The 27,496-nt window shown below is 42.6% G+C and overlaps 1 protein-coding gene across 2 annotated transcripts in view; it reads left to right on the top strand.

Annotated features, from left to right (window-relative positions):
* Positions 1 to 1,146: 1,146 nt before the first annotated feature.
* The window catches only part of LOC115178534 (ubiquitin carboxyl-terminal hydrolase 43), a 149,355-nt gene continuing 123,005 nt past the window's right edge, over positions 1,147 to 27,496 (top strand). For both annotated transcript variants that reach the window (XM_029739781.1, XM_029739782.1), the window contains exons 1-2: positions 1,147 to 2,163; positions 17,074 to 17,226. In XM_029739781.1, the coding sequence (XP_029595641.1) occupies positions 1,528 to 2,163; positions 17,074 to 17,226 (789 nt within the window). In that variant the 5' untranslated portion in view covers positions 1,147 to 1,527. The remainder of the gene's footprint in view (positions 2,164 to 17,073; positions 17,227 to 27,496) is intronic.

The following is a 27,496-nucleotide window of genomic DNA, read 5'->3' on the forward strand; positions in this document are numbered from 1 at the left end:
TCATTTGATTCCTCCACGTGTGTGTGTCTCCAGATTGCAGTGAGGCAGGGGGATATGCCAGCCTGACAAAATAATTTTTAGGACATTTGTTTGATAGTCGTGATGAATAATCCAATCAAAGTTGATTGGTCGTGTACACAGATTTGCAGACGTAATCGCAGGTGCAGAAAAATGCTTATGTTTCTAGCTCCAACAGTGCAGTAATATCTCCAACAGTGCAGTAATATCTCCTAACAGTGCAGTAAAATCTCCAACAGTGCATTACTAGACGAGGCATTCCATCAGAGGATAGGATAGTGCAGGGGCAGTCTATTAGTGTGCCATCACCAGGATGCAGAACAATCTCTGCCTAAAACAGTAGGGGGCTCCTACACACCTCAAAAATATCATTCTTTTTCCGGTGGGACCATGTTGTAACAGAGGACATGCACCGTAGCCTACTCGAATCATGCCAATATAGATAATAGTAAAAAAGGAAAGAAATGGTACTGTACAGTGCAGACCTTGAATTGCTCTGATACAAAATAGGTTCAGTATTTGTTAATATAGGCCTACAGAACGCGTGTAATAGTTTTGATTAAACAATTCACAATAGTCCTTATCGTGCATCTAATTATAAGGGAAGCTTATAAGCCTGTTACTAAATGAGTGTCAGCAAGCTTGTTTAAGTTGTCAATAAACCTAATATCCATCAGTTTCAGAGTCCTCTCACTACGTGCGCCACCTTCAATGTGGAACACTTTAATAAATAGAACACTAGTCACTTTAATAATGCCACTTTAATAATGTTTACATATCTTGCATTACTCATCTCATATGTATATACTGTATTCTATACTTTTCTACTGTATCTTAGTCTATGCCGCTCTGACATTGCTTGTCCAAGTATTTATATATTCTAAATTCCATCCCTTTACTTAGATTTGTGTGTATTGGGTATATGTTGTTACATTGATAGATATTACTTGTTAGATATTGCTGCACTGTCGGAACTAGAAGCACAAGCATTTCGCAACACCCCCAATAACATCAGCTAAACACTTGTATGTGACCAATAACATTTGATTTGATTTAATATAGTCTAAAATTGTATGAGGGCGGGAATAACGCGCACTATCCACCAAACAGAAAACCACTCCAGCAGCGCTCGGAGTGGCGAGGGAGGGAGAGAAAGACAGCTGTATGTGTTTGAGGACCTAGTAAACGACGAGGAAGTACTGCGCCTCACTACGACCGAGGACCATGGAGTTGAAGACAAGTCACCTACACGGTGGTTACTGGTTACAGGTGCCCGCTGCTTCACCATTTTACCAGAGAAACAGTATGACAAGGGCGCGCCGAGACCTGGCGGGAATTACCGGAATGTCTGAGGGACATTGTTTAGTCATGTGCCTAAACCTCGGTATTGTCTATTAGCGGAGACCGGAGTGGTTTCGAGAGGAGGAGGGGTAGGGGCAGACAGGTAGGAGTCTATTGCTTCAGTAGTTGCTTCGTTTTCACTTGTTACCTGGTAAATAATCAACCACCATGGATAACCATAAGGAAAATAAAATGAGGAAACAGTCCATGAAAACCAAATCTACAAAACGCAAAGAGAAGAAATACAAAGCCGGGAAGCTTTTCAGAAGGAAATCGTTGAAGTCCGTTGGGAATTTTATGAGCAGGATACTGAAAACTTTGGGAACTTTGGCACACTTTGGCGACGTCGAGCCTCCTGACGGTGAGGATGATGATGGCGGGTTCAGAGACAGCGCCGCGTGCACGTTGAGTGCCACCTCAGGGAATTTTAATAAAGATGAACTTCAGGTCTCGAGGGAGATTAAGGTGAAGAAGAGCGCCTCAACCTTGTCTTCTCATGGATCTATAAAAGACAGGCTGTCGTGGTGCTACGGCGACAAAACTCCCGGAGTCCTTGGGTTGAAGAATCATGGAAACACTTGTTTCATGAATGCGGTGGTTCAGTGCCTCAGTAATACGGACCTGCTGGCCGAGTACCTTGGTTTGGAACAATACAAGTCTGATTTGTGTCAGGGGAGAGTAAACGGAATTGTAAAAAACGAGGAAGCGCAACTTGCCAGGGGTGAGGTGACCACACAGTTGGCATCCTTGGTGCGGGCGCTTTGGACCCTTGAATATACCCCTCAACTGTCCGTGGAATTCAAGGTGAGTCGCTTGTGTAGAAACACTTGAAACACAACTCATGTTTGAGGCTTAATTGGTTCATTTCCATAACAGTACCCGCTCTTGTTCACCTATAGATCTATTTACTGCTTCAGTGCGACTCTGATCATGACAAATGTTCAAAGCTCGGAGCAATCGCAGGCCCACCGAGTCGGCTACAGTTTCCAGCACAGCATTTCATTCTACAAGGATAAGAATTTGCGAATGATTCAAAAACAAAATAAATATTTAACTAAAGAGAACACATCGTTCCTTTCACATGAGGGTTTGTCATAGTAATAACAGTAGGCCTATGTGTGGGCGGCTATATCAACGGTCAGACTCAACAGGTTTCCACTGGGCACAAGCTGGTTGAATCAACGTTCTTTCGACATAATTTGTCAACGTATTGTGACGTGGAATCTACGTGGAAAATACATTGGATTTGAACAAAAATCATCAATGTTGTTTTGAGGGTGAAATTGGGGTGAAATTTCAACCACAGGGTTATGTCATCATTGTAACCAATTTTCAACATAGACATACCTTGTATGTGCTAAAATATGTTGAATTTGTAACAATGTCAGATCTTCAATGTTATATCCACAATCAGCAAAATACAATAAGCTGGAGAGTTGATTTATCTACAGCCATTCATTTGGTCTCCCATTCTGGGTTTTAACCAAGCCTAGCTTTAATATTTGTCACTGTCTACTATCACTGATAGATCATTAGATTTATCGTAGGAATGATTATTGAGAGATCTTCTAATAGCTAAATATATTTGCTGTTGCTATCGAAGTCATTCCAATGGGTAGGTTTAACAAAGTAAATGAAATGTAAACATACTTCATAAGTCATACACTGTATCATCAATGATACTATTTAGGCCTATATAGCATTTGCAAAGACATCAACAGCTATTGTTTCAGTTCAACCCAGGCTTCAACTAAAAATAGATAATACATAGATTTGGTAGATTTCAAATGTAATCTTCAAGTTAATCATAAATATGTTGGATTCACCTCTATCTCAACCAAAAATTGAAGTTAAAGAATAGGATTAAGTCAAACTTTATTTAAAGTGCATTTAAAGTTAGATTAGATTTAGTCTTATTCTTGAACTTACATTTTTGGTTGAGATGGAGACGTGAATAAAACATATCAATTATTAATTTATAGACAAACTGGATATTGCATAGTGTGGTTGGCAACGCAACCAAATATCAACATTTGAAGGAGATGTATCTTCTGCTTGGATAGTTCCATCTGTGCCACTGACTTAGTCTGGCTTTAATTACAGTTTGTCTACTAATTAATAATTTATATGTTGGATTCACGTCTCCATCTCAACCAAAGATTGAAGTTAAAGAATAGGACTAGATATAATCTAATCAAACTTTAAATGCACTTTAAATAAAGTTTGATTTGGTCCTATTCTTTAACTTTGGTTCATGGTTGAGATGGAGACATGAAACCAACATATCAATTATTCATTTATAGACAAACTAGAATAAAAGCCGGATTAAGTCAGTGACAACCAAACACAATTCAACATCACTTTTGCAAAACAGTAAATAACCTATTAACTTGTCGACAAGTTAACTAATGATAGGTTGGATTCACATCTCCAACTAAACCCAAAATAAAGTTTAAAGAATAGAATTAAGCCAGTGGCTCAGATGAAACTATCCAAGCATTAGATATCCTTACATTTTGATATTTGGTTGTGTTGTCAACCAAACACAATTCAATATTACTTTTGTTATACAGTAAATAGCCTGAAGTCAAGGCTCTTACAAACGAAACAACATTTATTCAACTTTAAAATGAGTCACACGTCAATGGTGACATTTTGAGGTTAGCCTACTGTAACAAAATGTTCTTATGTAATCATAGAAAGTGTGCATGTTTCAAGATAGCATGCAGAGGTCACAGGTCTGTGGAGAGCTTTACAAGTGCTATAATAATCTGTGCAGAATATCAAACAGCATTGATCACTTGCTCTATGTATATTTAATGTAATCTCAACTGCAATCCAGGTCATTGGTTTGTGGTTTTAGATGAAGCACAGTAATAACACATTAAGTTGTTGTATAAATCCAAAATATCTGACAAGGTATTCCCATTTGAACTTTGTTGTGCTTTTAAATGCTTGAAGCAGCAGCGATAACAGATTTAAATTACAACTAAATCAAAATTCAGACATTGTTTTTCCAATGGAATTTCGTTGTGCTTTTATATGGCTGAAAGCATAGTGATAAGACATTGGGAATTCAACAAACCTCTGGGTGTCTTTATGAGTGAGTGAATAAAGGTTGAAATCTTATTGATCAACCTCTCAACCAAATTTTACCCACATTTCCACACTGAAATGGCGTGGTGTGCCTAGTGGGTTGTGACTGGAGGGAGTACAGCTAAGACCGGAAGCATTTTAGCTAACCATACCCCTAAACCGTTTCCTAACCTTAACCTACAGTAAGTCTCCTAACCTGCCACGTTAATTATCTTAATTAACCTGCTGCGTAAATTCTCTTAACCTGCTGCAAAAAAGTCATTTCCGGTCGTAGCTGTACTCCCTCTAGTCAGAACCGACTCAACAGTTCTCACGTCCTATTTCCGTGTAAGCAGACAGGTAGTATTTCAGGGGAGGAGCCTGTGGCAACTGTCAAAACAGGTGAGACATGTACTAGCAGTACAGGCAGTGTCAAAACTCCCATATGTTTGGATTAATGTCGAAATTCGGGTTCTCTTTTTCTTTTCTCCCCACACAAACATGGTCCAAACCATGTGTCAATGCCTATTGCTTAATGACCATTGACCACACATCAGGGCACATTTTCTAACTAATAAGCATGCTGTGTGTGTGCTCTGTGGCTCCCACCTGCCACAAACCCTGGTGAGGTGGCTTGTCTGCATTCCCTGGATGTCCTTACTGGGTGGAAGGGAGTGGTACTTCACATGCAGGGGTGGTGCACTGAGTTTACCGAATGCTGATGAGAGTGAGCCAGACCAAGTCAACACAGTGGTCAGGGACTGCCAGGACACCAGACGGCTGAGTCTGCGCAGGTGTCTGTCTGGCCTGATGATGTATGAATATGTACAGTTGAAGTCGGAAGTTTACATGCACTTTAGCCAAATACATTTAAACTCAGTTTTTCACAATTCCTGACATGTAATCCTAGTAAAAATTCCCCGTCTTAGGTCAGTTAGGATCACCACTTTATTTTAAGAATGTGAAATGTCAGAATAATAGTAGAGAGAATTATTTATTTCAGCTTTTATTTCTTTCATCACATTCCCAGTGGGTCAGAAGTTTACATACACTCAATTAGTATTTGGTAGCATTGCCTTTAAATTGTTTAATTTGGGTCAAACGGTTCGAGTAGCCTTCCACAAGCTTCCCAATTTTGGCCTATTCCTCCTGACAGAGCTGGTGTAACTGAGTCAGGTTTGTAGGCCTCCTTGCTCGCACACGCTTTTTCAGTTCTGCCCACAAATTTTCTATGGGATTGAGGTCAGGGATTTGTGATGGCCACTCCAATACCTTGACTTTGTTGTCCTTAAGCCATTTTGCCACAACTTTGGAAGTATGCTTGGGGTCATTGTCCATTTGGAAGACCCATTTGCGACCAAGCTTTAACTTCCTGACTGTTGTCTTGAGATGTTGCTTCAATATATCCACATAATTTTCCTTCCTTGCGATTAGAGGGCGACCGATTATGATTTTTCAACGCCGATACCAATACCGATTATTGGCGGGTCAAAAAGCCGGTACCGATTAATCGGCCGATTTTTATATATATATTTGTAATAATGACAATTACAACAATACTGCATGAACAATGAACACTTATTTTAACTTAATATAATACATCAATAAAATCAATTTAGTCTCAAATAAATAATGAAACATGTTCAATTTGGTTTAAATAATGCAAAAACAAAGTGTTGGAGAAGAAAGTAAAAGTGCAATATGTGCCATGTAAAAAAAGCTAACGTTTAAGTTCCTTGCTCAGAACATGAGAACATATGAAAGCTGGTGGTTCCTTTTAACATGAGTCTTCAATATTCCCAGGTAAGAAGTTTTAGGTTGTAGTTATTATAGGACTATTTCTCTCTATACCATTTGTATTTCATATACCTTTGACTATTGGATGTTCTAATAGGTACTTTAGTATTGCCAGCCTAATCTCGGGAGGTGATAGGCTTGAAGTCATAAACAGCGCAATGCTTGAAGCATTGCGAAGAGCTGCTGGCAAATGCAGGAAAATGCTGTTTGAATGAATGCTTACGTGCCTGCTGCTGCCTACCACTGCTCAGTCAGGCTGCGCTATCAAATCATAGACTTAATTATAATATAATAACACACAGAAATACGAGCCTTAGGTCATTATTATGGTAAAATCCTGAAACTATAATTTCGAAAACAAAACGTTTATTCTTTCAGTGAAATACGGGTGGCATCCATAAGTCTAAATATTTGTAACGGCCGTCGTAGTGAATGGACCAAGGCGCAGCGGGTTGAGTGCTCATCTTTAACTTTTATTGAACACTAAACAAAAACAAGAAACCGAACGACAGCTCGACAGTTTTGCAGGCTACACACACAGCAATGCAAAATCAACTTCCTACAAAAGACAGGGGGACAAAGGGCTACCTAAGTATGGCTCCCAATCAGCGACAACGATGTACAGCTGTCCCTGATTGAGAGCCATACCAGGCCAACACAAAGAAATACACAACATAGAATGGAACATAAAAATAGAAAATATAGAACATACAACAAAACCCCGAAACACACAAAACAAACACACCCCTGCCACGTCCTGACCAAACTACAATACCAAAATGACCCCTTTACTGGTCAGGACGTGACAATATTGTTGTTACATTGCACAACCTTCAATGTTATGTCGTAATTATGTAAAATTCTGGCAAATTAGTTTGCAACGAGCCAGGCGGCCCAAACTGTTGCATATACCCTGACTCTGCGTGCAATGAACGCAAGAGAAGTGACACAATTTGCCTAGTTAATATTGCCTGCTAACATGAATTTCATTTAACTAAATAGGCAGGTTTAAAAAATATATACTTCTGTGTATTGATTTTAAGAAAGGCATTGATGTTTATGGTTAGGTACATTCGTGCAATGATTGTGCTTTTTTCGCAAATGCGCTTTTGTTAAATCATCCCCCGTTTGGCGAAGTTGGATGTCTTTGTTAGGAAGAAATAGTCTTCACACAGTTTGCAACGAGCCAGGCGGCCCAAACTGCTGCATATACCCTGACTCTGTTGCACAGAACGCAAGAGAAGTGACACAATTTCTCTAGTTAAAATAAATTAATGTTAGTAGGCAATATTAACTAAATATGCAGGTTTAAAAATATATACTTGTGTATTGATTTTAAGAAAGGCGTTGATGTTTATGGTTAGGTACACATTGGTGCAACGACAGTGCTTTTTTCGCGAATGCGCTCGTTAAATCACCTGTTTGGTGAAGTAGGCTGTGATTCAATGATAAATTAACAGGCACCGCATCGATTATATGCAACGCAGGACAAGCTAGATAAACTAGTAATATCATCAACATGTGTAGTTAACTAGTGATTATGTTAAGATTGATTGTTTTTTATAAGATACATTTAATGCTAGCTAGCACCTTACCTTGGCTCCTTGCTGCACTCGCATAACAGGTAGTCAGCCTTCCACGCATCTCCTCGTGGAGTGCAATGTAATCGGCCATAATCGGTGTACAAAAATGCCGATTACCGATTGTTATGAAAACTTGAAATCGGCCCTAATTAATCGGCCATTCCGATTAATCGGTCGACCTCTACGCGTGATGCCATTTATTTTGTGAAGTGCACCAGTCCCTCCTGCAGCAAAGCACCCCCACAACATGATGCTGCCACACCCGTGCTTCACGGTTGGGATGGTGTTCTTCGGCTTGCAAGCCTCCCCCTTTTTCCTCCAAACATAACGATGGTCATTATGGTCAAACAGTTCCCTTTTTATTTCATCAGACCAGAGGACATTTCTCCAAAAAGTATGAACTTTGTCCCCATGTGCAGTTGCAAACCGTAGTCTGGCTTATTTTATGGCGGTTTTGGAGCAGTGGCTTCTTCCTGGCTGAGTGGCCTTTCAGGTTATGTCGAAATAGGACTTGTTTTACTGTGGATATAGATACTTTTGTACCTGTTTCCTCCAGCATCTTCACAAGGTCCTTTGCTGTTGTTCTGGGATTGATTTGCACTTTTCGCACCAAAGTATGTTTATCTCTAGGAGACAGAACGCGTCTCTTTCCTGAGCAGTATGACGGCTGTGTGGTCCCATGGTGTTTATACTTGTGTACTATTGTTTGCACAGATGAACGTGGTACCTTCAGGCATTTAGAAATTGCTCCCAAGGATGAACCAGAGATCAACAACAAAAAAGTTCCGACGTCTTGGCTGATTTCTTTTGATTTTCCCATGATGTCAAGCAAAGAGGCACTGAGTTTGAAGGTAGGCCTTGAAATACATCCATAGGTACACCTCCAATTGACTCAAATGATGTCAATTAGCCTATCAGAAGCTTCTAAAGCCATGACATCATTTTCTGGAATTTCCAAGCTGTTTAAAGGCACAGCCAACTAAGTGTATGTAAACTTCTGACCCACTGGAATTGTGGTACAGTGAATTATAAGTGAAATAATCTGTCTGTATACAATTGTTGTAAAAATTACTTGTGTCATGCACAAAGTAGATGTCCTAACCGACTTGCCAATACTATAGTTTGTTAACAAGAAATTTGTGGAGTGGTTGAAAAACGAGTTTTAATGACTCCAACCTAAGTGTATGTAAACTTCCGACTTCAACTGTATGTCTATGGTCTGGCCTCACAGGGACACCTGTGGCTGATCATCCAGGGGCACGGTGCCAAAAGCTAATACCCCTGGGCCTGGGTGAATGACATTGCTCACTCTCATTTACTGGAACCTTTGGACCTATGCTGCAAATATAGATGGTACCAGAATTCTGTATTAGAACATTTTGATTTGGTTCGGCTAATAGGCTCTAAGCTAATTATGATTCCAGCAGTAATTTGTGGAAATCGAACTGCGATGCAAAGATAGAGGGCTTTGAGGTGAAGGGTTTCATAAGCTTCAGAACAGGTAGGGCAAAGTGAGATACTTTTTGAAGTTTATATGTTAAGTTTTGTGTGCAGTCTCTCGAAATGTAGTACTAGATCTATTGAATAATCAATTGCCTTTGGGTATATGTATTCCCATTCATTCATTCTCATTCATTCCCTCCTCTCACTGCAGTTGTACTGATGGCTTTGACTTGAACAATACACTGATTTATATCTGTTGGTCCTCTTTGGGTGAGATGAGGATGTTTACTGCTGTAGCAGTGCAGCCCAGTGCATTTACTCTGGGAAAGGTGGAGACCCCCTACTGAGCAAGCTCCACTGGTGCGTGTGGAGAGTGCAGCAGTGAGCTCCAAAACAAACAAGAAAAGTGTTTGGCAGACAGGAAAACACCCACCCATCAATTTACTCCTGTCCCCTGTATGAATGTTACTAGTTTGTGATGAGGAAGGATTCTGCACAGTGGTTCTTTGACAGCTAATTGTTATTGTCAATGTCAGTGTGCTTTTAAAGAGCACTAGTCAGAGGCATTGGCCTGGTTAACAAGTTCAACAGTGCCTGAGTGAGGATAAAAGATGGCTCTGCAAGCTTTTCCCTTCCCTCACTTTCCTTGCTGAGTCTGGAGGTGGTGGTTGTATCAATGTTCTCCATGACTCCTGTGTAGGGGGTGGTGGGTGTGAGTGGGTGTCATGTTGGTTGTTTTGGAGCACAGGCGGAGATGCAGTGTTTGTGTTTTCCTGTCTCTGCTTTCTTTCAAGAGCTACGGTACTCACACACACAGTCTCTCTCTCTCTCTCTCTCTCTCTCTCTCTCTCTCTCTCTCTCTCTCTCTCTCTCTCTCTCTCTACTCAGAGATTGTCAGGGTGCTACTACTTAATTTGACCCAAAAAGCTCTGACAAAACAACATAATGAAAAACACAGTGAGAAATATTTCTGTGATATGGCTATGTAAGTACTGCAATTTGAGTGAATTTCTGATGGATGTATTCACCACCATGATTAATGGTCTAGGTTCAACGGGGGGGGGGGGGGGGGGAAATCAATTTCACCTACACTAGGCTGTAAGACCACCCAATCACGTAGAAGGTGGCTGGAACGACATTACTCCCCACTTTATCTTAGTGAAGGGAATGGCTGAGAAACCTTTAAAGGAGCAATCTACAATATTTACAGCTGTTCAGTGGTCATTTTAATTAATGATATACAGAACACCCATTGATTCTTGAAGAATACCACACAAATGTCTCATGAGCTTAGTACAACTGTCTTACCCTACCATATCCCAAATGATGAAGTTATTTTACTCCATTGTTCAACTTTAATGTAAATTACGTGGTAGGGCTGACGTTTGGCCACCTCAAATATGTACTAGTAATTGTGCCATTAGGATACAGTAACAGCTCAGACCCTCGTTCTTCCCACACAATTTCACATTTACTGCCTCCACTGTAAGTCGTCGCGTTTGTGTCCCAAATGGCACCCTATTACCTACAAAGTGCACTATCTTTTTTTACCAGAGCCCTATGGGCCCTGCTCAAAAGTAATGCACTTTATAGGAAGTACGGTACCATTTGGGATGCAGCTATAGGAGTTTAAACTTCTCCATTACAGTAGTGTTAACAGAGAGCCTTTCCCAGGCTGTAAACCACTCAGAGATGATTATGACCAATCGCAATTCATCCTTTGTTTCCTTCTCTATTCTTGATGGTAGTAAATCCCACATTAGGGTCGTCGTCGCGGAGACGAGGCAAAGGCTTTGGGCTTTGGGCTTTACTCTGTCGATACACTGGCATTATATCTGGAGGAGGATTTCATGTTATGTTGCCGAGACTCTTGGGGAAATGAAATCTTGGAGAGCCTTGCATCCAAAATCTTATGTTGTCTTGCCATAATAAATAGTGGTTTTCATTCTTTTGGAGGTGAATACATGAACATGAAGTCTAGCATCCAGACTAGTACGTCCGCTGCCATCATATATATTTTTGGGGGTGAATTCAGATACAGTATAACTCAGATTAATCAGGATCAGTTTTGGGCTTAAAAAACTCAGACGGGGCCGTCTAGCGTGGGGAGCCAGGAGACAGGCAAGAGCATTTGCTTGGTGGCCGGGACTGTGGCGGGCCGAGGTTTGTGTTTCTCTCCAGGGGAGAAACGGGGGGAGGCTGGGTCGTCTGGAGCTCAGCTGAGATTGATGAGTGGAAAGAATGGTGAAAATGAGAGAGGGAACGAGGGAGGTAGAGTATGGGGGGAAAAGAGGGAGCAGAAGGGGGAGGCTTTATTGAGTGGAGGGAATGGAAGGAGAGGCAGGGCAGGAGAGGAATTAAGTGATGCCCCGTCAGTGTCTGCCTGGTCAGCGGAGGAGAGGATGGCCAACCAGCAACACAAGGCTGCTGCAGAAAAATGTAAAAGGAATGGAGGTGCCAGAAATGATGGTGATGGATACCGTCTAGGCTCATTCCCACTAGGCAGCAACATCTGCTCTTGCGTGTGTGTGTGCCCAAGCGCTTGCTTGTGTGTGTCAACATCACAATCTCTAAAGCTTATGTAATGTCATAATTCCTCATGGTTCTCCCTCCCAGACTGTCATTGTGGAATCTAACAAGGTCCATTTGACAGGCCAGGCTGGGGTGAGGTGAGTTGGGGTGACCCTGTAAATGTGTTTTTGAAGGAGAGGAGTCATTTTGTTAATGTATGGCACATTCCTAGTCCCGACGGAGCTCTCCTTATACCTAGCTGTTTACAGTGAAGGTGATGTGGGGTACTTGTGAGACCAACGCTAAAGAGGGGAAAGTCAAACACTCTCCAGCTTACTGTCTTGGATGCCAGGGCAGGCGTGGTGTGTGTGTGTGTGTGTGTGTGTGTGTGTGTGTGTGTGTGTGTGTGTGTGTGTGTGTGTGTGTGTGTGTGTGTGTGTGTGTGTGTGTGTGTGTGTGTGTGTGTGTGTGTGTGTGTGTGTGTGTGTGTGTGTGATGTTATTGCCTGAATGTGGGGGTCTCAACCTCTTCTAAGATGTGAGAGGGTGAGAGAGGGCAACTTTGTCAACTGCCCCTGGAGACTGTGCAGGTTAATGGTGTACCTGTGTTTATTTAAGAGGCTAGGTTAGGTCACCCTCAACTGTATTTTGAGTGTTTGCAATCGTTTCTATCTCTCTATCTGTCTCTAGTCTCACCCTCCAGCAAATGTTTGCTTCACCTCTCTAGTAAAAAGTAACTTGCAAGGCACCATGACATGGCGGAAGGAGAGTGCACTGTAGTACCGTATAGTCTGCCTATGTTTACTGTGGTTATGGAATAAGATGCGTCTTCACCATGGAGACCAGCAGTACCCTAAAGACAGGTGAGGAATACAAACAACTTTTTAAGAGGGGAGCAAATATGGTCTGGCATCACACAGTGACACACACAAAGTCATAAATCATTCAATCCAACAAACTATGTGTAAAACACATTTGACATTTCTTCCTGACATAGTAATCTTTGGCTATCTGATTCAAAATGTCCCAACCAACACATTTTACACCCAGGTTCTCTCAAATCCCTTCAGTGTTTACCAAATAGCCTGGATGATTATTCCCATGCTCCCCGTGGGGACAGAAACACAGTATATCATGTTTGTTTTGGCACTTTCATGGCCAGTCATTAAATGTTAGTGTCAGGTGTCTAAGCTGTCTGTCTGTAATTTGGTTGGTTATGATGATGATGATAAATGGAGGCTGATACAGGCTTACTCAAACAGGCCTCAAAATGAGAATCTTATTCGTACTACTTTGGTGGGATTACGCCTCTATCTCCTCTCAGGCATAGGGTGGGTGTGAAAAGTAGAGACTATGTTGATATGTCCATGCAGATATCAAGGGGAATTCCTTTGAACAAGAAGTGCAATCTGTTTTTGAAGGATGGGATGGGGTCCTTACTTTCTTAGCAACAGTGCTGCTGTGCAGACCCATTAGCATGCCGTAGTAGCAGGATCACCTCTGGGCGTCAACAAAACAAAATGTGTGCACGCAGCAGAACATAACCCCTCTTTCCAAGCCCTCCTTCTCTCAACCCCCTGTCCTAATGAAGCCATCACAGCTCTGAGATGTCATCAGGTTTCTGCTTCCCAGACACAGCGGGCCCACGGTAACCTTGGACACATCGGTTTCTGTCCCCACCACTCTCTCCGCCACCTCCGACTCTGTTTCCCCCTTTCCCTTTTACCCTTTCTGGGGTAGCAACATACCATAACATAACTGCACTGTCCTTTGATAGGCAGAGAGAGGGACTAGGATTAGTGAAAAGGGCTGTGTCCAAAATGGCACGCTATTCCCTATATAGTGCACTACTTTTGACCAGAACCCTTGTCAAAAGGAGTGCACTACATAGGGAATAGGATGCCATTTCAGATACAGCCACAGTCAACATGCCCTCTCCCTCGGAGGGCCCCCTTCATAATGATTAAGCTCATTACTGGTCCATCTCAGGTAGTAGGGAGGTAGGGGGCCTCGCATCCTGTCCCATGTTTATATTTAGAACACTGGCGGTGTGATGCAGCAATTTTTTATGAAGCGTGGAGGAGCGTCTGGGATCGGGCTTTGTTACTCAGAGGGCGGAGGGAGGAATGGAGAGAGTGGAGGGGGGAGAGAAGAGAGAAGGAGAGAGGGAGAGAGAGCGATGGCTGGTGGGAATGGAAAGTAGCCACCTGGATGTCCTGATGGTGTTGTTATTAGCTATGCCCGTCACTGTCTCAAGGAGAGCCAGGGTTGGGTTGATTACTTTCTAAATGTTACAGTTACTAGTTACTTAACCAAAATTGTAATGAGTAACGTAACTTTTGGATTGCCCAAACTTGGTAACGTAATCTGATTATTTTCCATTACTTTTGGATTACTTTACCCTTAAGAGGCATTAGAACAAGACAACAATGATCAATCAAATGCATTTGGTGTGTCATCGTAGACATAGTGGTCTCTGACTTTCATCAGACTCGCTCAGGTGGAACACACTTTAACTTTCCATATTTTCAATGCAAAATGTAATGTCATTGACAAAACAGAAAGGTGTCATAATATATACTACATGACCAAAACTATGTGGACACCTGCTCACCTAACATCTCATTCCAAAATCATGGGCATTAATATTAGAGGTCGACCGATTAGGATTTTTCAACGCCGATACCGATTATTGGAGGACCAAAAAAAGCTGATGCCGATTAATTGGCCGATGTTTATATATATATTTGTAATGAAGACAATTACAACAATACTAAATGAACAATGAACACTTTTATTTTAACTTAATATAATACATAAATAAAAATCAATTTAGTCTCAAATTAATAATGAAATATGTTCAATTTGGTTTAAATAATGCAAAAACACAGTCTTGGAGAAAAAAGTAAAAGTGCAATATGTGCCATGTAAAAAAGCTAACGTTTAAGTTCCTTGCTCAGAACATGAGAACATATGAAAGCTGGTGGTTCCTTTTAACATGAGTCTTCAATATTCCCAGGTAAGAAGTTTTAGGTTGAAGTTATTATAGGAATTATAGGACTATTTCTCTCTATACCATTTGGATTTCATATACCTTTGACTATTGGATGTTCTTATAGGCACTTTAGTATTGCCAGCCTAATCTCGGGAGTTGATAGGCTTGAAGTCATAAACAGTGTAATACTTGAAGACCTCGAAGGACTGCTGGCAAACGCAGGAAAGTGCTGTTTGAATGAAAGCTTACGAGCCTGCTGCTGCCTACCACCGCTCAGTCAGACTGCTCTGTCAAATCATAGACTTAATAATAATATAATAACACACAGAAATACGAGCCTTAGGTCATTAATATGGTATAATCCGGAAACTATAATTTGGAAAACAAAACGTTTATTCTTTCAGTGAAATACGGAACCGTTCCGTATTTTATCGAACGGGCGGCAACTCTAAGTCTAAATATTGCTGTTACATTGCACACCTTCAATGTTATGTCATAATTATGTACAATTCTGGCAAATTAATTACGGTCTTTGTTAGGAAGAAATGGTCTTCACACAGTTTGCAACGAGCCAGGCGGCCCAAACTGCTGCATATACCCTGACTCTGTTGCACAGAACGCAAGAGAAGTGACACAATTTCTCTAGTTAAAAGAAATTAATGTTAGCAGGCAATATTAACTAAATATGCAGGTTTAAAATGTTTTACTTGTGTATTGATTTTAAGAAAGGCATTCATGTTTATGGTTAGTTACACATTGGTGCAACGACAGTGCTTTTTTCGCGAATGCGCTTGTTAAATCATCACCCGTTTGGCGAAGTAGGCTGTGATTCAATGATAAATTAACAGGCACCGCATTGATTATATGCAACGCAGGACAAGCTAGATAAACAAGTAATATCATCAACCATGTGTAGTTAACTTGTGATTATGTTAAGATTGATTGTTTTTTATAAGATAAGTTTAATGCTAGCTAGCAACTTACCTTGGCTCCTTGCTGCACTCGGTAACAGGTAGTCAGCCTGCCACGCAGTCTCCTCGTGGAGTGCAATGTAATCGGGCATAATCGGTGTCCAAATGCCGATTACCGATTGTTATGAAACCTTGAAATCGGCCCTAATTAATCAGCCATTCCGATTAATCGGTCGACCTCTAATTAATATGGAGTCGGCCCCCCTCTTTTCTGCTTTAACGGCCTCCATTCTTCTGGGTAGGCTTTCCACTAGATGTTGGAACACTGCTGCAGGGACTTGCTTCCATTCAGTCACAAGAGCATTAGTGAGGTCGGGCACTGATGTTGGGCGATTAGGCCTGGCTCGCAGTCAGCATTTCAATTCATCCCATAGGTGTTCGATGGGGTTTAGGTCAGGGCTCTGTGCAGGCCAGTCAAGTTCTTCCACACCGATCTCGACAAACCATTTCTGTATGGACCTTGCTTTGAAACAGGAAAGGGCCTTCCCCAAACTGTTGCCACAAAGTTGGAAGCACATAATTGTTTAGATTGTCATTGTATGCTGAAGCGTTAAGATTTCCCTTCACTGGAACTAAGGGGCCAAGAAAAACTTGAAAAAAGCCCCAGACCCAAGTTTAGAAAAATATATTTTTAAGGAACTCAGTCTGGCTTTCAACTTACTCTTGAAAGTTGTAATAGGTGCAATTTCGAAATTGGGTAGTGCATCATCAGTTTTCTTCTGTTCATGTTAGTCTTTGCATACCTTTGAGAGCTATTTATAACATGTCAGAAATGTCCAGATCAACTTGCCCATGTCAGCTAATGTTTTTTAGCTAGGTTTTTTAGCCCATAGATTTTGTAGTAATGGGGGGCCTGCGTGAAAAAGTTTAAGAACCCCTGACATTTTTCTGTTATCAAATAACATGTAACTGTTTACATGTCATCAGTTACTCCCCGAGCCTAAGGGGAGCTGATTGAATACACTGTCGAAAGACGCTGTTTACTTACCACCAGACAACGTTTCCTAAAAATAAATACTCTGAACAGTAGTTTCTTTTTCAAACTCTCAGCTCATGTATTTTGTCGGAAGATTTAAAGGACTTTGCTGGAAACCTAACTGATATTTATTTTCTAGTCCATATCTAATCTCTTCTTCCCTGTCTTTCCTCAGAGTATTTAGCCAACAGACTGCATAGCCTACATAATTTTTTGACTGTGTTCGATATTCCCTGTTTGGTTGACCGGTCAGCCTGTAACTCTAAGGTTAATATCTTTGAGCTTCTACTGTAGATTGTTGGAAAGTAGTTTTATGTCTTTTGTAATGTCCTCATCTGATTTCCTCCTCCCTGTCTGTCCCCAGAGTATTGTGTCCAAGTACGGCTCGCAGTTCAGGGGGAACTCTCAGCACGATGCCCTGGAGTTCCTGCTCTGGCTCCTGGACCGGGTCCATGAGGATGCCAACCCCACCCCCAACAACAACCACAGCAGCAGCAAGACCAAAGCCAACGGAAAGGTAGGAGCAGACCAAACACTGTCACAAAGGTTAGATGTGTTTATCTGTCATGAAACCCAAAGACATTCAGGTATCATAGACATTGTCTTGTGTTGACATCTCAACATAAGAACACCTGTCACCAAACTGAAACATCTTGAAAAATATTGATCACTATTGTGATCGCTCGGTCCTGACTCATGACACATTCTAGATATACTGTAGCCAACAACTTAGCTGAGGTAAGGTTTTTCGCAGATGGTAGTACTATGTTATCCAACTGGGGCTGCAATCCAAAATGCAAACGGCTCTCTGCATTCTACAGTAGCAGCTTCGGCAGTCTCAGCTGTGTGAGAGCAGAGGTACAGTTGCAGAGGCCGATAATAGCTCCTTATTCAGGTGGAAGAGTTGCAGAGGCTTGAGTCATCATATCACCTGGGTCCCACTCATGAGCACACACGTCTTGCCATGCTCATCGACTAACTCACTTTACAGCGGGACACGTACACACACACGTGCATAGTGTAGGGTGGAGCCGTTGGGACGAGAGATTGCTACCGCTAGGGCCACCGCTGGGCCACCTTTGCTAAATGAATATAGGAGAAACACTGGACTACTAAACAAACTTGAGATTGAACTTGGTTAGCATGTATCAACATGTATTTTTTTGCATTCAGTTGAGTCATATTATAAGCCTTGGATTTGCTCATGACCTAACCAGGTTACTCTTAGTGCAGTAGAGCAAAACAGCTCTGAGGTTCCCGTGAGTGCATATTTCTCTTCTCAAGAGATACAATAGAGACTCAATATGAAGAGCTTGTCTCAATGACAACAAAGCGAATTCCTGGTCCTTTCATGTGTCCGACACCGGCCATGATGACTATTAACTATATATATATATATATATATATATATATATATATATATATATATATATATATATATATATATTACAGTGCATTCGGAAAGTATTCAGACCCCTTGACTTTTTCCACATTTAAAAACAAATTGTCTCATCAATCTACACAAAATACCCCATAATGACAAAGCGAAAACAGGTTTTTAGACATTTTTGCATATTTATTAAAAATAGAAAACTGAAATACCTGTTTTACACAAGTATTTAGACCCTTTGCTATGAGACTCAAAATTGAGCTCAGGTGCATCCTGTTTTCATTGATCATCCTTGAGAAGTTTGTACAACTTGATTGGAGTCCACCTGGGTAAATTAAATTGATTGGACATGATTTGGAAAGGCACACACCTGTCTATATAAGGTCCTACATTTGACAGTGCATGTCAGAGCAAGAACCAAGCCATGAGGTCGAAGGAATTGTCCGTAGACCTCTGAGACAGGATTGTGTTGAGGCACAGATCTGGGGAAGGGTACCAAAAAATGTCTGCAGCATTGATGGTCCCCAAGAACACAGTGGCCTCCATTATTCTTAAATGGAAGAAGAAGAACCCAATGGTCACTCTGCCAGAGCTCCAGAGTTCCTCTGTGGAGATGGGATAAACTTCCAGAAGGACAACCATCTCTGCAGAACTCCACCAATCAGGCCTTTATGGTAGAGTGGCCAGACGGAAGCCACTCTTCAGTAAAAGGCACATGACAACCCGCTTGGAGTTTGCCAAAAGGCACCTAAAGGACTCTCAGACCTTGAGAAACAAGATTCTTTGGTCTGATGAAACCAAGATTGAACTCTTTGGCCTGAATGCCAAGCATCACGTCAGGAGGAAACCTGGCACCATGCCTACGGTGAAACATGGTGGTGGCAGCATCATGCCGTGGAGATTGTTTTTCAGCGGCAGGGACTGAGAGATTAGTCAGGATCGAGGGAAACATGAACGGAGCAAAGTACAGAGAGATCCTTGATGAAAACTTGCTCCAGAGCGCTCAGGACCTCAGACTGGGGCAAAGATTCACCTTCCAACAGTAAAACAAACCTAAGCACAAAGCCAAGGCAAGGCAGGAGTGGCTTCGGGACAAGTCTCTAAATGTCCTTGAGTGGTCCAGCCAGAGCCCGGACTTAAACCCGATCGAACATTTCTGGAGAGACCTGAAAATAGTTGTGCAGTGACGCTCCCCATCCAACCTGACAGAGCTTGAGAGGAACTGCAGAGAAGAATGGGAGACACTCCCCAAATACAGGTGTGCCAAGCTTGTAAAGTCATACCCAAAATGACTCGAAGCTGTAATTGCTGCCAAAGGTGCTTCAACAAGGTACTGAGGAAAAGGTCTGAATTCTTATGTAAATGTGTTATTTCAATTTTTATTTTTAATACATTTGCAAAAATGTCTAAAAAACAGTTTTTACTTTGTCATTATGGGCTATTGTGTGTAGATTGAAGAGGAAACATTTTTTTAAATCAATTTTAGAATAAGGCTGTAACAACATTTTGAAAAAGTCAAGGGGTCTGAATACTTTCCGAAGGCACTGTATATGTGTGTATATATATATATATATATTTCTAGTGTTAAACAAATCAAAATATATTTGATATTCTTCAAAGTAGCCACCTTTGCCTTGACAGTTTTGCATACTCTTGACATTTTCACAACCAGCTTCATGAGGTAGTCACCTGGAAAATACATTTCAATTAACTGGTGTGCCTTGTTTAAAGTTAATTCGTGGAAATTCTTTCCTTCTTATTAATGGGTTTGAGCCAATCAGTTGTGTTGTGACAAGGTAGGGGTGGTATACAGAAGATAGCCCTATTTGGCAAGAACAGCTCAAATAAGCAAAGAGAAACGACAGTCCATCATTACTTTAAGACATGAAAGTCAGTCAATCTGGAAAATGTCAAGAACTTTTAACGTTTCTTCAAGTGCAGTCGCAAAAAGAATCAAGCACTATGATGAAACTTGCTCTACTAGACCGCCACAGAAAAGGAAGACCCAGAGTTACCTCTGCTACAGAGGATAAGTTCATTAAATTTAACTGCACCTCAGTTTGTAGCCCAAATATTGCTTCATAGAGTTTAAGTAACAGACACATCTCAACATGAGCTGTTCAGAGCAGACTGTGTGAGTCAGGCCTTTGTGGTCTAATTGCTCCAAAGAAACCACTACTAAAGGACACCAATAAGAAGATGAGACTTGCTTGGGCCAAGAAACACGAGCAATGGACATTAGACCAGTGGAAATCTGTCCTTTGGTCTGATGAGTCCAAATTTGAGATTTTTGGTTCCAACCACCGTGTCTTTGTGAGACACAGAGTAGGTGAATGGATGATCTCTGCATGTGTGATTCCCACCGTGAAGCATGGAGGAGGAGGTGTGATGGTGTGGGGGTGCTTTGCTGGTGACACTGTCGGTGATTTATTTAGAATTCAAGGCACACTTAACCAGCATGGCTACACAGCATTCTGCAGAGATATACGCCATCCTATCTGGTTTGCACTTAGTGGGACATGTATTCTTCCTCCAGGTTGTGTAAGGGCTATTTGACCATGAAGGAGAGTGGTGGAGTGCTGCATCAGATGACCTGGCCTTCACAATCACCCGACCTCAACCTAATTGAGATGATTTGGGATGAGTTGGACCGCAAAGTGAAGGAAAAGCAGCCAACAAGTGCTCAGCATATGCGGGAACTCCTTCAAGGTGAAGCTGGTTGAGGGAATGCCAGGAGTGTGCAAAGCTGTTATCAAGGCAAAGGGTGGCTATTTTGAAGAATCTAAAATATTTATTTTTTTGTTTAACACTTTTTTTTGTAACTACATGATTCCATATGTGTTATTTCATAGTTTTAATGTCTTCACTATTATTCTACAATGGAGAAAATAGTAAATATAAAGATTAATCCTTAAAGAAGTAGGTGTGTCCAACCGTTTGACTGGTACTGTGTATATATATATGTATTACAATAAACAAACATAGTCAAAAACAATAGACAACATAACTGACTATTAACTGTCTTGATGAGAGGTGGGTCATCAGCTTAATGAGCAGGCCTCCTCGTTAGAAGAGTCGACCAATAGCACAGGCCGCAGCAGGCTAAGGAATGAAGGCCCCACCGTGGGCTCTCTCCTCCGCTCCTCTTGCATTGCCTGAAGAGAATAGTACAAAAGTACTTGTTATATTCACCCAGCCAGGTCACAGAAATCAATTAATGCATTGAGGAAAAAGAGACACAGAATGTGTGGGATGAGGCCTCTTCAGAATCCCATTCTCTTGACGACACTGGTCCCTTTCTCAATGGGAATGATGAGTCTAGCCACTGCGGCGTCTGACTGTTGTGTCACTCATGTCTGTATTACTATTTACCCACCGAGGCCTCTGAAACGGGCCATTGTGTGTGTGTGTGTGTGTGTGTGTGTGTGTGTAGCAGGAGATGTTGTTGAAGTGGCAGCCTGCTGTGTGATGCCCCCTCTCATTCTCTCTCTTTCCATCCCTCTCCACTCTCCTCTGGTTGCTGCTGCAGAGGGGAAGGGATCAGAGGAGGGTGTATCGCATTGGCAGAGAAAGCACGGCATACTATGACTTATAATGTGGATGTGATCTCTAATAAATTTAATGTAAATACACATTGCCCCTTTAGGGTGTGCGATGGTTACAATGATGCTTCGTTGCTCTTCATCCTTATCCCCTTTGGCTTTTGCTCGTCTCCGGCCGCTATTATTAGCCAATGAAGTCTTTATTCTCATTGACTGCCATTGTGACGCCTCCTTATAGCTAATGCCTTTCTCTGCGGCTACGCTATAGAGGAGGCCCTTTATGCCACGTCAACAGCTCAGGGCTCTGGTTGTCATTAGCCGCCGCTGAATCATGGCTCCATAAAGCCGCTTTGCCGACGACGCCTCGGCCCGAGAAAGAAGAAGCTATTTCAGAAAACGCTGTGTGTATGTGTGTGATCCATTTCCATTCTTTTCTGTAATTGAATTAATTCTCTGTTTGTTTATAGCTCCATCTTTCTCACCTCCCTCGTCTCCTCTACTCTCTTCTCCTCCTCCGTCCCACTCTCTCTCTTTCCATTGACTGGTGTTAGAGCACTGATTGTGTGCATCGCGGCGTAGAGCGTACACACAGGTAGCAAATGGACAGAACAGATTGATAGATGGATGGGTATATGGATTGATGGGCTGATGACACCTCCGTCGTCAGAGCCTGTGAAACGGGCGTTTCAAGTGAGAGCAAAGAAGACCCAGATCAATCTGCTGACCTGACAGAAACCTGAGGACACATTCTGACCCTGCCTGCCTCTTTCACTGAGTGAATGGTACCTTTCTTATATACAGTGAGCTCCAAAAGTATTGGGACAGTGACACATCTTTTGTTTTGGCTCTGTACTCCAGCACTTTGGATTTGAAATGATACAATGGCTATGAGGTTAAAGTGGAGACTATCAGCTTTCATTTGAGGGGTATTTTCATTCATATCGGGTGAACTGTTTAGAAATTACATCACTTTTTGTACGTAGTTCCCCCATTTTAGGGGACCAAAAGTATTGGGACAAATTCACCTATGTGAATCCATCTTACTCTCTCTCTCTTTCTATCCGTCTCACCCCTACGGAGACGGATAGAGAGAGAGACCGCTGCTAACTCACAGAGGCATGATCTATGTATTATTCCATTTTAAATGTCGATAATAGCTGGCTTCTCGCTCTGCGCCCGGAGAGAGTTGACAGGGTGAGAGAATGGAGGGAAAAAAAGAAAGAAAATAAAAAAACAGCCCTGGATGGATGGATGGAAGTAAACTGCTTAGACTTGGAAATTTGGTCTCTGGACGTTGTGGCAGCCGGCGAGGCGGCGATAGAACATATTATTGACAGACGCAGAAATTGTGAGTTTGACATTTACGGATGTGAGGGTTAAGAGGCCTTGTTCTCCAGAGAAATGTGTTTGTTTGTGATACAGATCAGACGTGGGTGACAGGTAGACAGGTAGGGGTTGATGGATGCTGTATCTGATGTCTCCTGTCAGTGTTGCCCATTGGGATGTTAAAGCTGTTGATACTCCTCATTCAGTTGTGCCATCAGACTTGACACTGGCAGTCCGTCATATAGAGAGAATGGATCTACCATTGGACATCTCTGCGTTCCATCTACTGCTCTGGAGGTAAATTAAGTCAGCTTTACTCTCTTGTCTGTTTGCGCATTAGTATTATATATTGATTAGACATTGGGGCTCACAGGTCGCTTATCTTTCCTTTGCTTCCTCTCTCACTCTTTCCCTTTTTCTCCCATGCTCACAGTCTCAACTCTGCTTCTCCCTCTCTCTCTTTCTCGCTGTTTCTCTCTCTCCTCTGACTCATCTCTCCACATGTCTGTCTGGTCTACTTGTCAGTGATGAGCTGTCTAAGCCGTTGCCAGACGTCAGCTACAGCTGCCCTGCCCAGCGCAGCCAGAGTGTTAAGATCAGGGCGGAGGGGTTGACGGGGCAGACGGCCACAGGCGCTCTCTCCTTCTGCTCCGGCGATCCTGCTCAACCTCTCACAGGTTACTTCAAACGACACTTCTCCCGCCAGCGCCGCCGAACCCCAGCCACAATCCGATTAGAACACCAGTGACATTTCTCAGATGCTTCAAATTCCACACGGCATAGAGAGAGAGAGGGAGGGAGAAAAGGAGATGGGGTGAGACGTTTGTAGGTGGATTTCCCCCAGTCTGTTTGACTGCATGATGGGCTTCAATCTCCTTTTCCCTTTACAGATGTCTATTTTGTGTGAAATTGAGCAGCTGGAGAGGAAGGAAATTAAAGCAAAACTCCTTATTTGCTGCTTCCTGTCATGGAACAGATACAGTAACATCAATATCACCACTAATACCCCTTTTTTTGCTACACTACTGTATAAAGAAGAACACAGTGGAGAGGGGCATTGTAGTAGCGTTGCAGTAGTGGCAGTGTGGTGTATATTTTTATCACTGAAAACATGTGGCCCCGAATGAAGGAAATCTGGGATCGAGGGGGAACTAATCCCACCACTACAGTACACAACACACACACACACACACACACACACACACACACACACACACACACACACACACACACACACACACACACACACACACACACACACACACACACACACACTACCTCACCTCCTAATAGGATTTACAACACTAACAAAAAAAAAACGTAAAAAAAATCTCAGCTTTATAAAATATTTCTCGACATGCCTCCTTTTTCCTTTTCTCAACGTTGGATTCTTCATCCATTATTCACCCTGAGCCGTTTCCGTGTCTTTTTAAAGCCTCCTTCCTCCTAACGTGGCTCCATCTACTCTTCACCTATTGAAAGATAAATGATTGAGCAGGGCCAATTTGCGTCCCCTCTCCCTGTCCCTCCCTCCTTCCCTGACTCATTTCAAAATGCTTCTGAGGGATAAAAGAAAGAAACAATTTCAGGTGGGCTTTTGGGGTGGCATGGTATCGAGAGAGAAAAATAGAAAGGTATTGACACCAGCAGCTCTCAGCTTCAGGGATTCACCTCACTGAGATAGCTGCTTTGTGTTCTTTTGTCAAACCTGCTGAATTGGGCCGTCTAGGTATCAACGCTCCTCTGTCTAGGTTTGTCTGATAAGTTAGCGCTTCTGAAAGAGCTCGAACCTTTTTGGAGACTGAGGTGTTATTTTTCTTCCACTTGGCCTTACTTTGCAAAAGATGATGCCCTGTAAACCTCTCCTCCGGTTTGCCTGATTTTTTTCCGTCAGTAATTAATTGATGGTCAAAGATGGAGATAGATACTAAGAGAGTGGTACTGAGTGGTTTGGCTAGAACCATCACTGTGGATCAGGAGCCATAATCAGTCACTAGCAGCCCGTTATCCTGCTTGCCTGGTTCGCTAAGATGAAAGCTAGTCCAGCGGCCAGTCCAGACCAGGACAAACAACTCTCTCGCACCACACTGAAACTTTCCAGGGATTTGAGCTGATCCCTGATCCCTGCTGGCCCTCCTTCCATCCAGACAGGAAGTGTGGTAGTAGACTAACAGGTATGGTTACAGCACAGTGCACACCAGAGGGACAGAGTCACATGGGGAGACAGAGGAAAGAGAGAAAAGTTGAAGCTGTGTTGGACATCATCTGTGAGGTCATAATGGGGTCAGAGAAGGAGTCTATGGTAGTGCTCGTGCCACAGAGTGATGAAGATAAAGGAGGAGGAAGAGTGTGTGTGTGTGTGCATGCGTATGCTTGCTGCCCAAGCCAATTACGGCTCCCACAGGGGCATCAGTGAGCCACAGTCACAACATGGTGCAGAGTCAGGACCCAGCCTCCCCTTCAGGACTCAACCCAGAGTCTATTATCATCCCAATGTGCCTGGGTCTTCCACAGAGCCTCCAGAGAGAGCACTCTACCTCAGGGACCCTACCCAGGGACCCCCTATCTAACTGTGGACATCCAGGCCGCTGTGGGGTAGCTAGGCCTCTCAGAGTATTGCCCGTGACTGAAGCACCACAGGGGGCTAATGAAATGGAATCTCCCTGGGGGTCAGGAGAGAAGCTCAAAGTCGGAGGAGGAGCGCCGGGTAGGAACATTAGCCCTGGGATCGATCTGCTGAGAGGGCAGAAGGCAACATCCGGACAGGCTGGCCTTCTCTAGCGCCTCTACTACCTCCTGTGGGGGGGCAGGATGTGTGTGTGTGTGTGCGTGCATGCATGTAGGTGAGACTGAGTGCTGTGTGTGGTGGAGCGCTAACAGTGCGGGCTGAAGGGGTCTAGGACACACACAGTGGGCTTTCTAAGGGCACTCAGCCTCAGTTCCTCACACACATAACACACAAACACAGACAGAGTACATATGGCTTCCAAACACACTCATATTTATACATGCTACTTCTCTCTCTCTCTCTCTCTCTCTCTCTTTGTCTTTTTTCCATTTCCTTTTTACTATGTCTCTATCCTCTGGGGAGGTAAGTAATGCGACTGTCCCACTTCTCCACTTTCACAGCCCACCCATCATCTATACACACACACACACACACACACACACACACACACACACACACACACACACACACACACACACACACACACACACACACACACACAGGCAGGGTACCTCAGAGGTGCCACACAGAGACGGCTGACTGCATGGGTTGCCATTTTAAAGGCCTTTAATGGATCACACACACCTGCCTGAAATATTTAATACTTTTCTTAGCTAACATTTGATTAAATCTATGAATATTTCAAAAGACGCCCAGACCCCCTAAATAGTTGAGGAATAGTTAAAATATTCAGCGGCATCAACACATTTGTCTCCTTTGAGAGAGAAAAAGGACGCTCATTAATAAGTTGAGGGTGAGCCTGGTGTTTATTGAATTTTTGTTGGTGGAAGGTTGAGTTGTGTTAGTGCTGAGGAATTGAGATATCATTCTCTCTGGGTGTAAAATCAGAGCTGGGCTCAGCCAGGGAAAGAAGCACCACTCAAGCCTTTGATGAACACCAACACATGGTTTGAATGTTAAAGAGCTATACACTATCATTTCATTCTCCTCCTAATTTATCATATTCCAAAAGAAATCTCCTTATGTGGCTGGCGGATTTCCCCTTGACTGTTTTATTAGAGTTAAAAGGCAAATACACACGCACGCACGCACACACACACACACACACACACACACACACACACACACACACACACACACACACACACACACACACACACACACACGAGAGTAATATGAGCAAAACACCTGTGTAAATGCATACTGATTGTTTTGATTTGAAGCATAATTTGAGTAAAACTGGAGGGATTTGTAAGCAGTGAGCCTCCCTTGGCTGAAGGTAATAATGGTCCCCATGGATGAGGTTGACCTCCTGTTAGTCTCTGAGGCTCCTGCTGCTGGGACTGTTCTCTACCATGCTGTTGTGTTCCTCATTTAGGCTGGCCTACTACTCCAGTGGCAGATACAGACCAAGGGAAGAGAGAGGTGGAGCAACAAGGTGCATTTGCCGCAAGGACATTGTCCCGATTAATGTTCACTCTCGCTAATGTGCTGGTACTACTTGGTCAAAAGTAGTGCACTACATAGGAGGAAAGTCTTCAATGGAGAAGTGCACTGTCTGTGACTTTATTGTGTGAGACTTGTCCACAGAAACCCACCCACCTCAACTGTACTCTACAGGCCTTGAGGACTTGTCATTCTCCTTACCTCACTATTTCACGCTCATATTGTCTCTCTTTGTCGCTGTAATCTCTGTGTGTAATGCCAACCTGTTCTGCTAGAGTGGAAAATGCCGTGAAAGAATACAACTGAATACAGTGGTGCCTTTTGTTTGACAATAATACAAGTGAACAATTTCTGGCCATGATGCCCATTGTCTTGTGTCATCATATCCCACACC

This window comes from Salmo trutta, chromosome 38 (assembly GCF_901001165.1).
Source record: "Salmo trutta chromosome 38, fSalTru1.1, whole genome shotgun sequence".
In the NCBI taxonomy this organism is placed as follows: Eukaryota; Metazoa; Chordata; class Actinopteri; order Salmoniformes; family Salmonidae; genus Salmo; species Salmo trutta.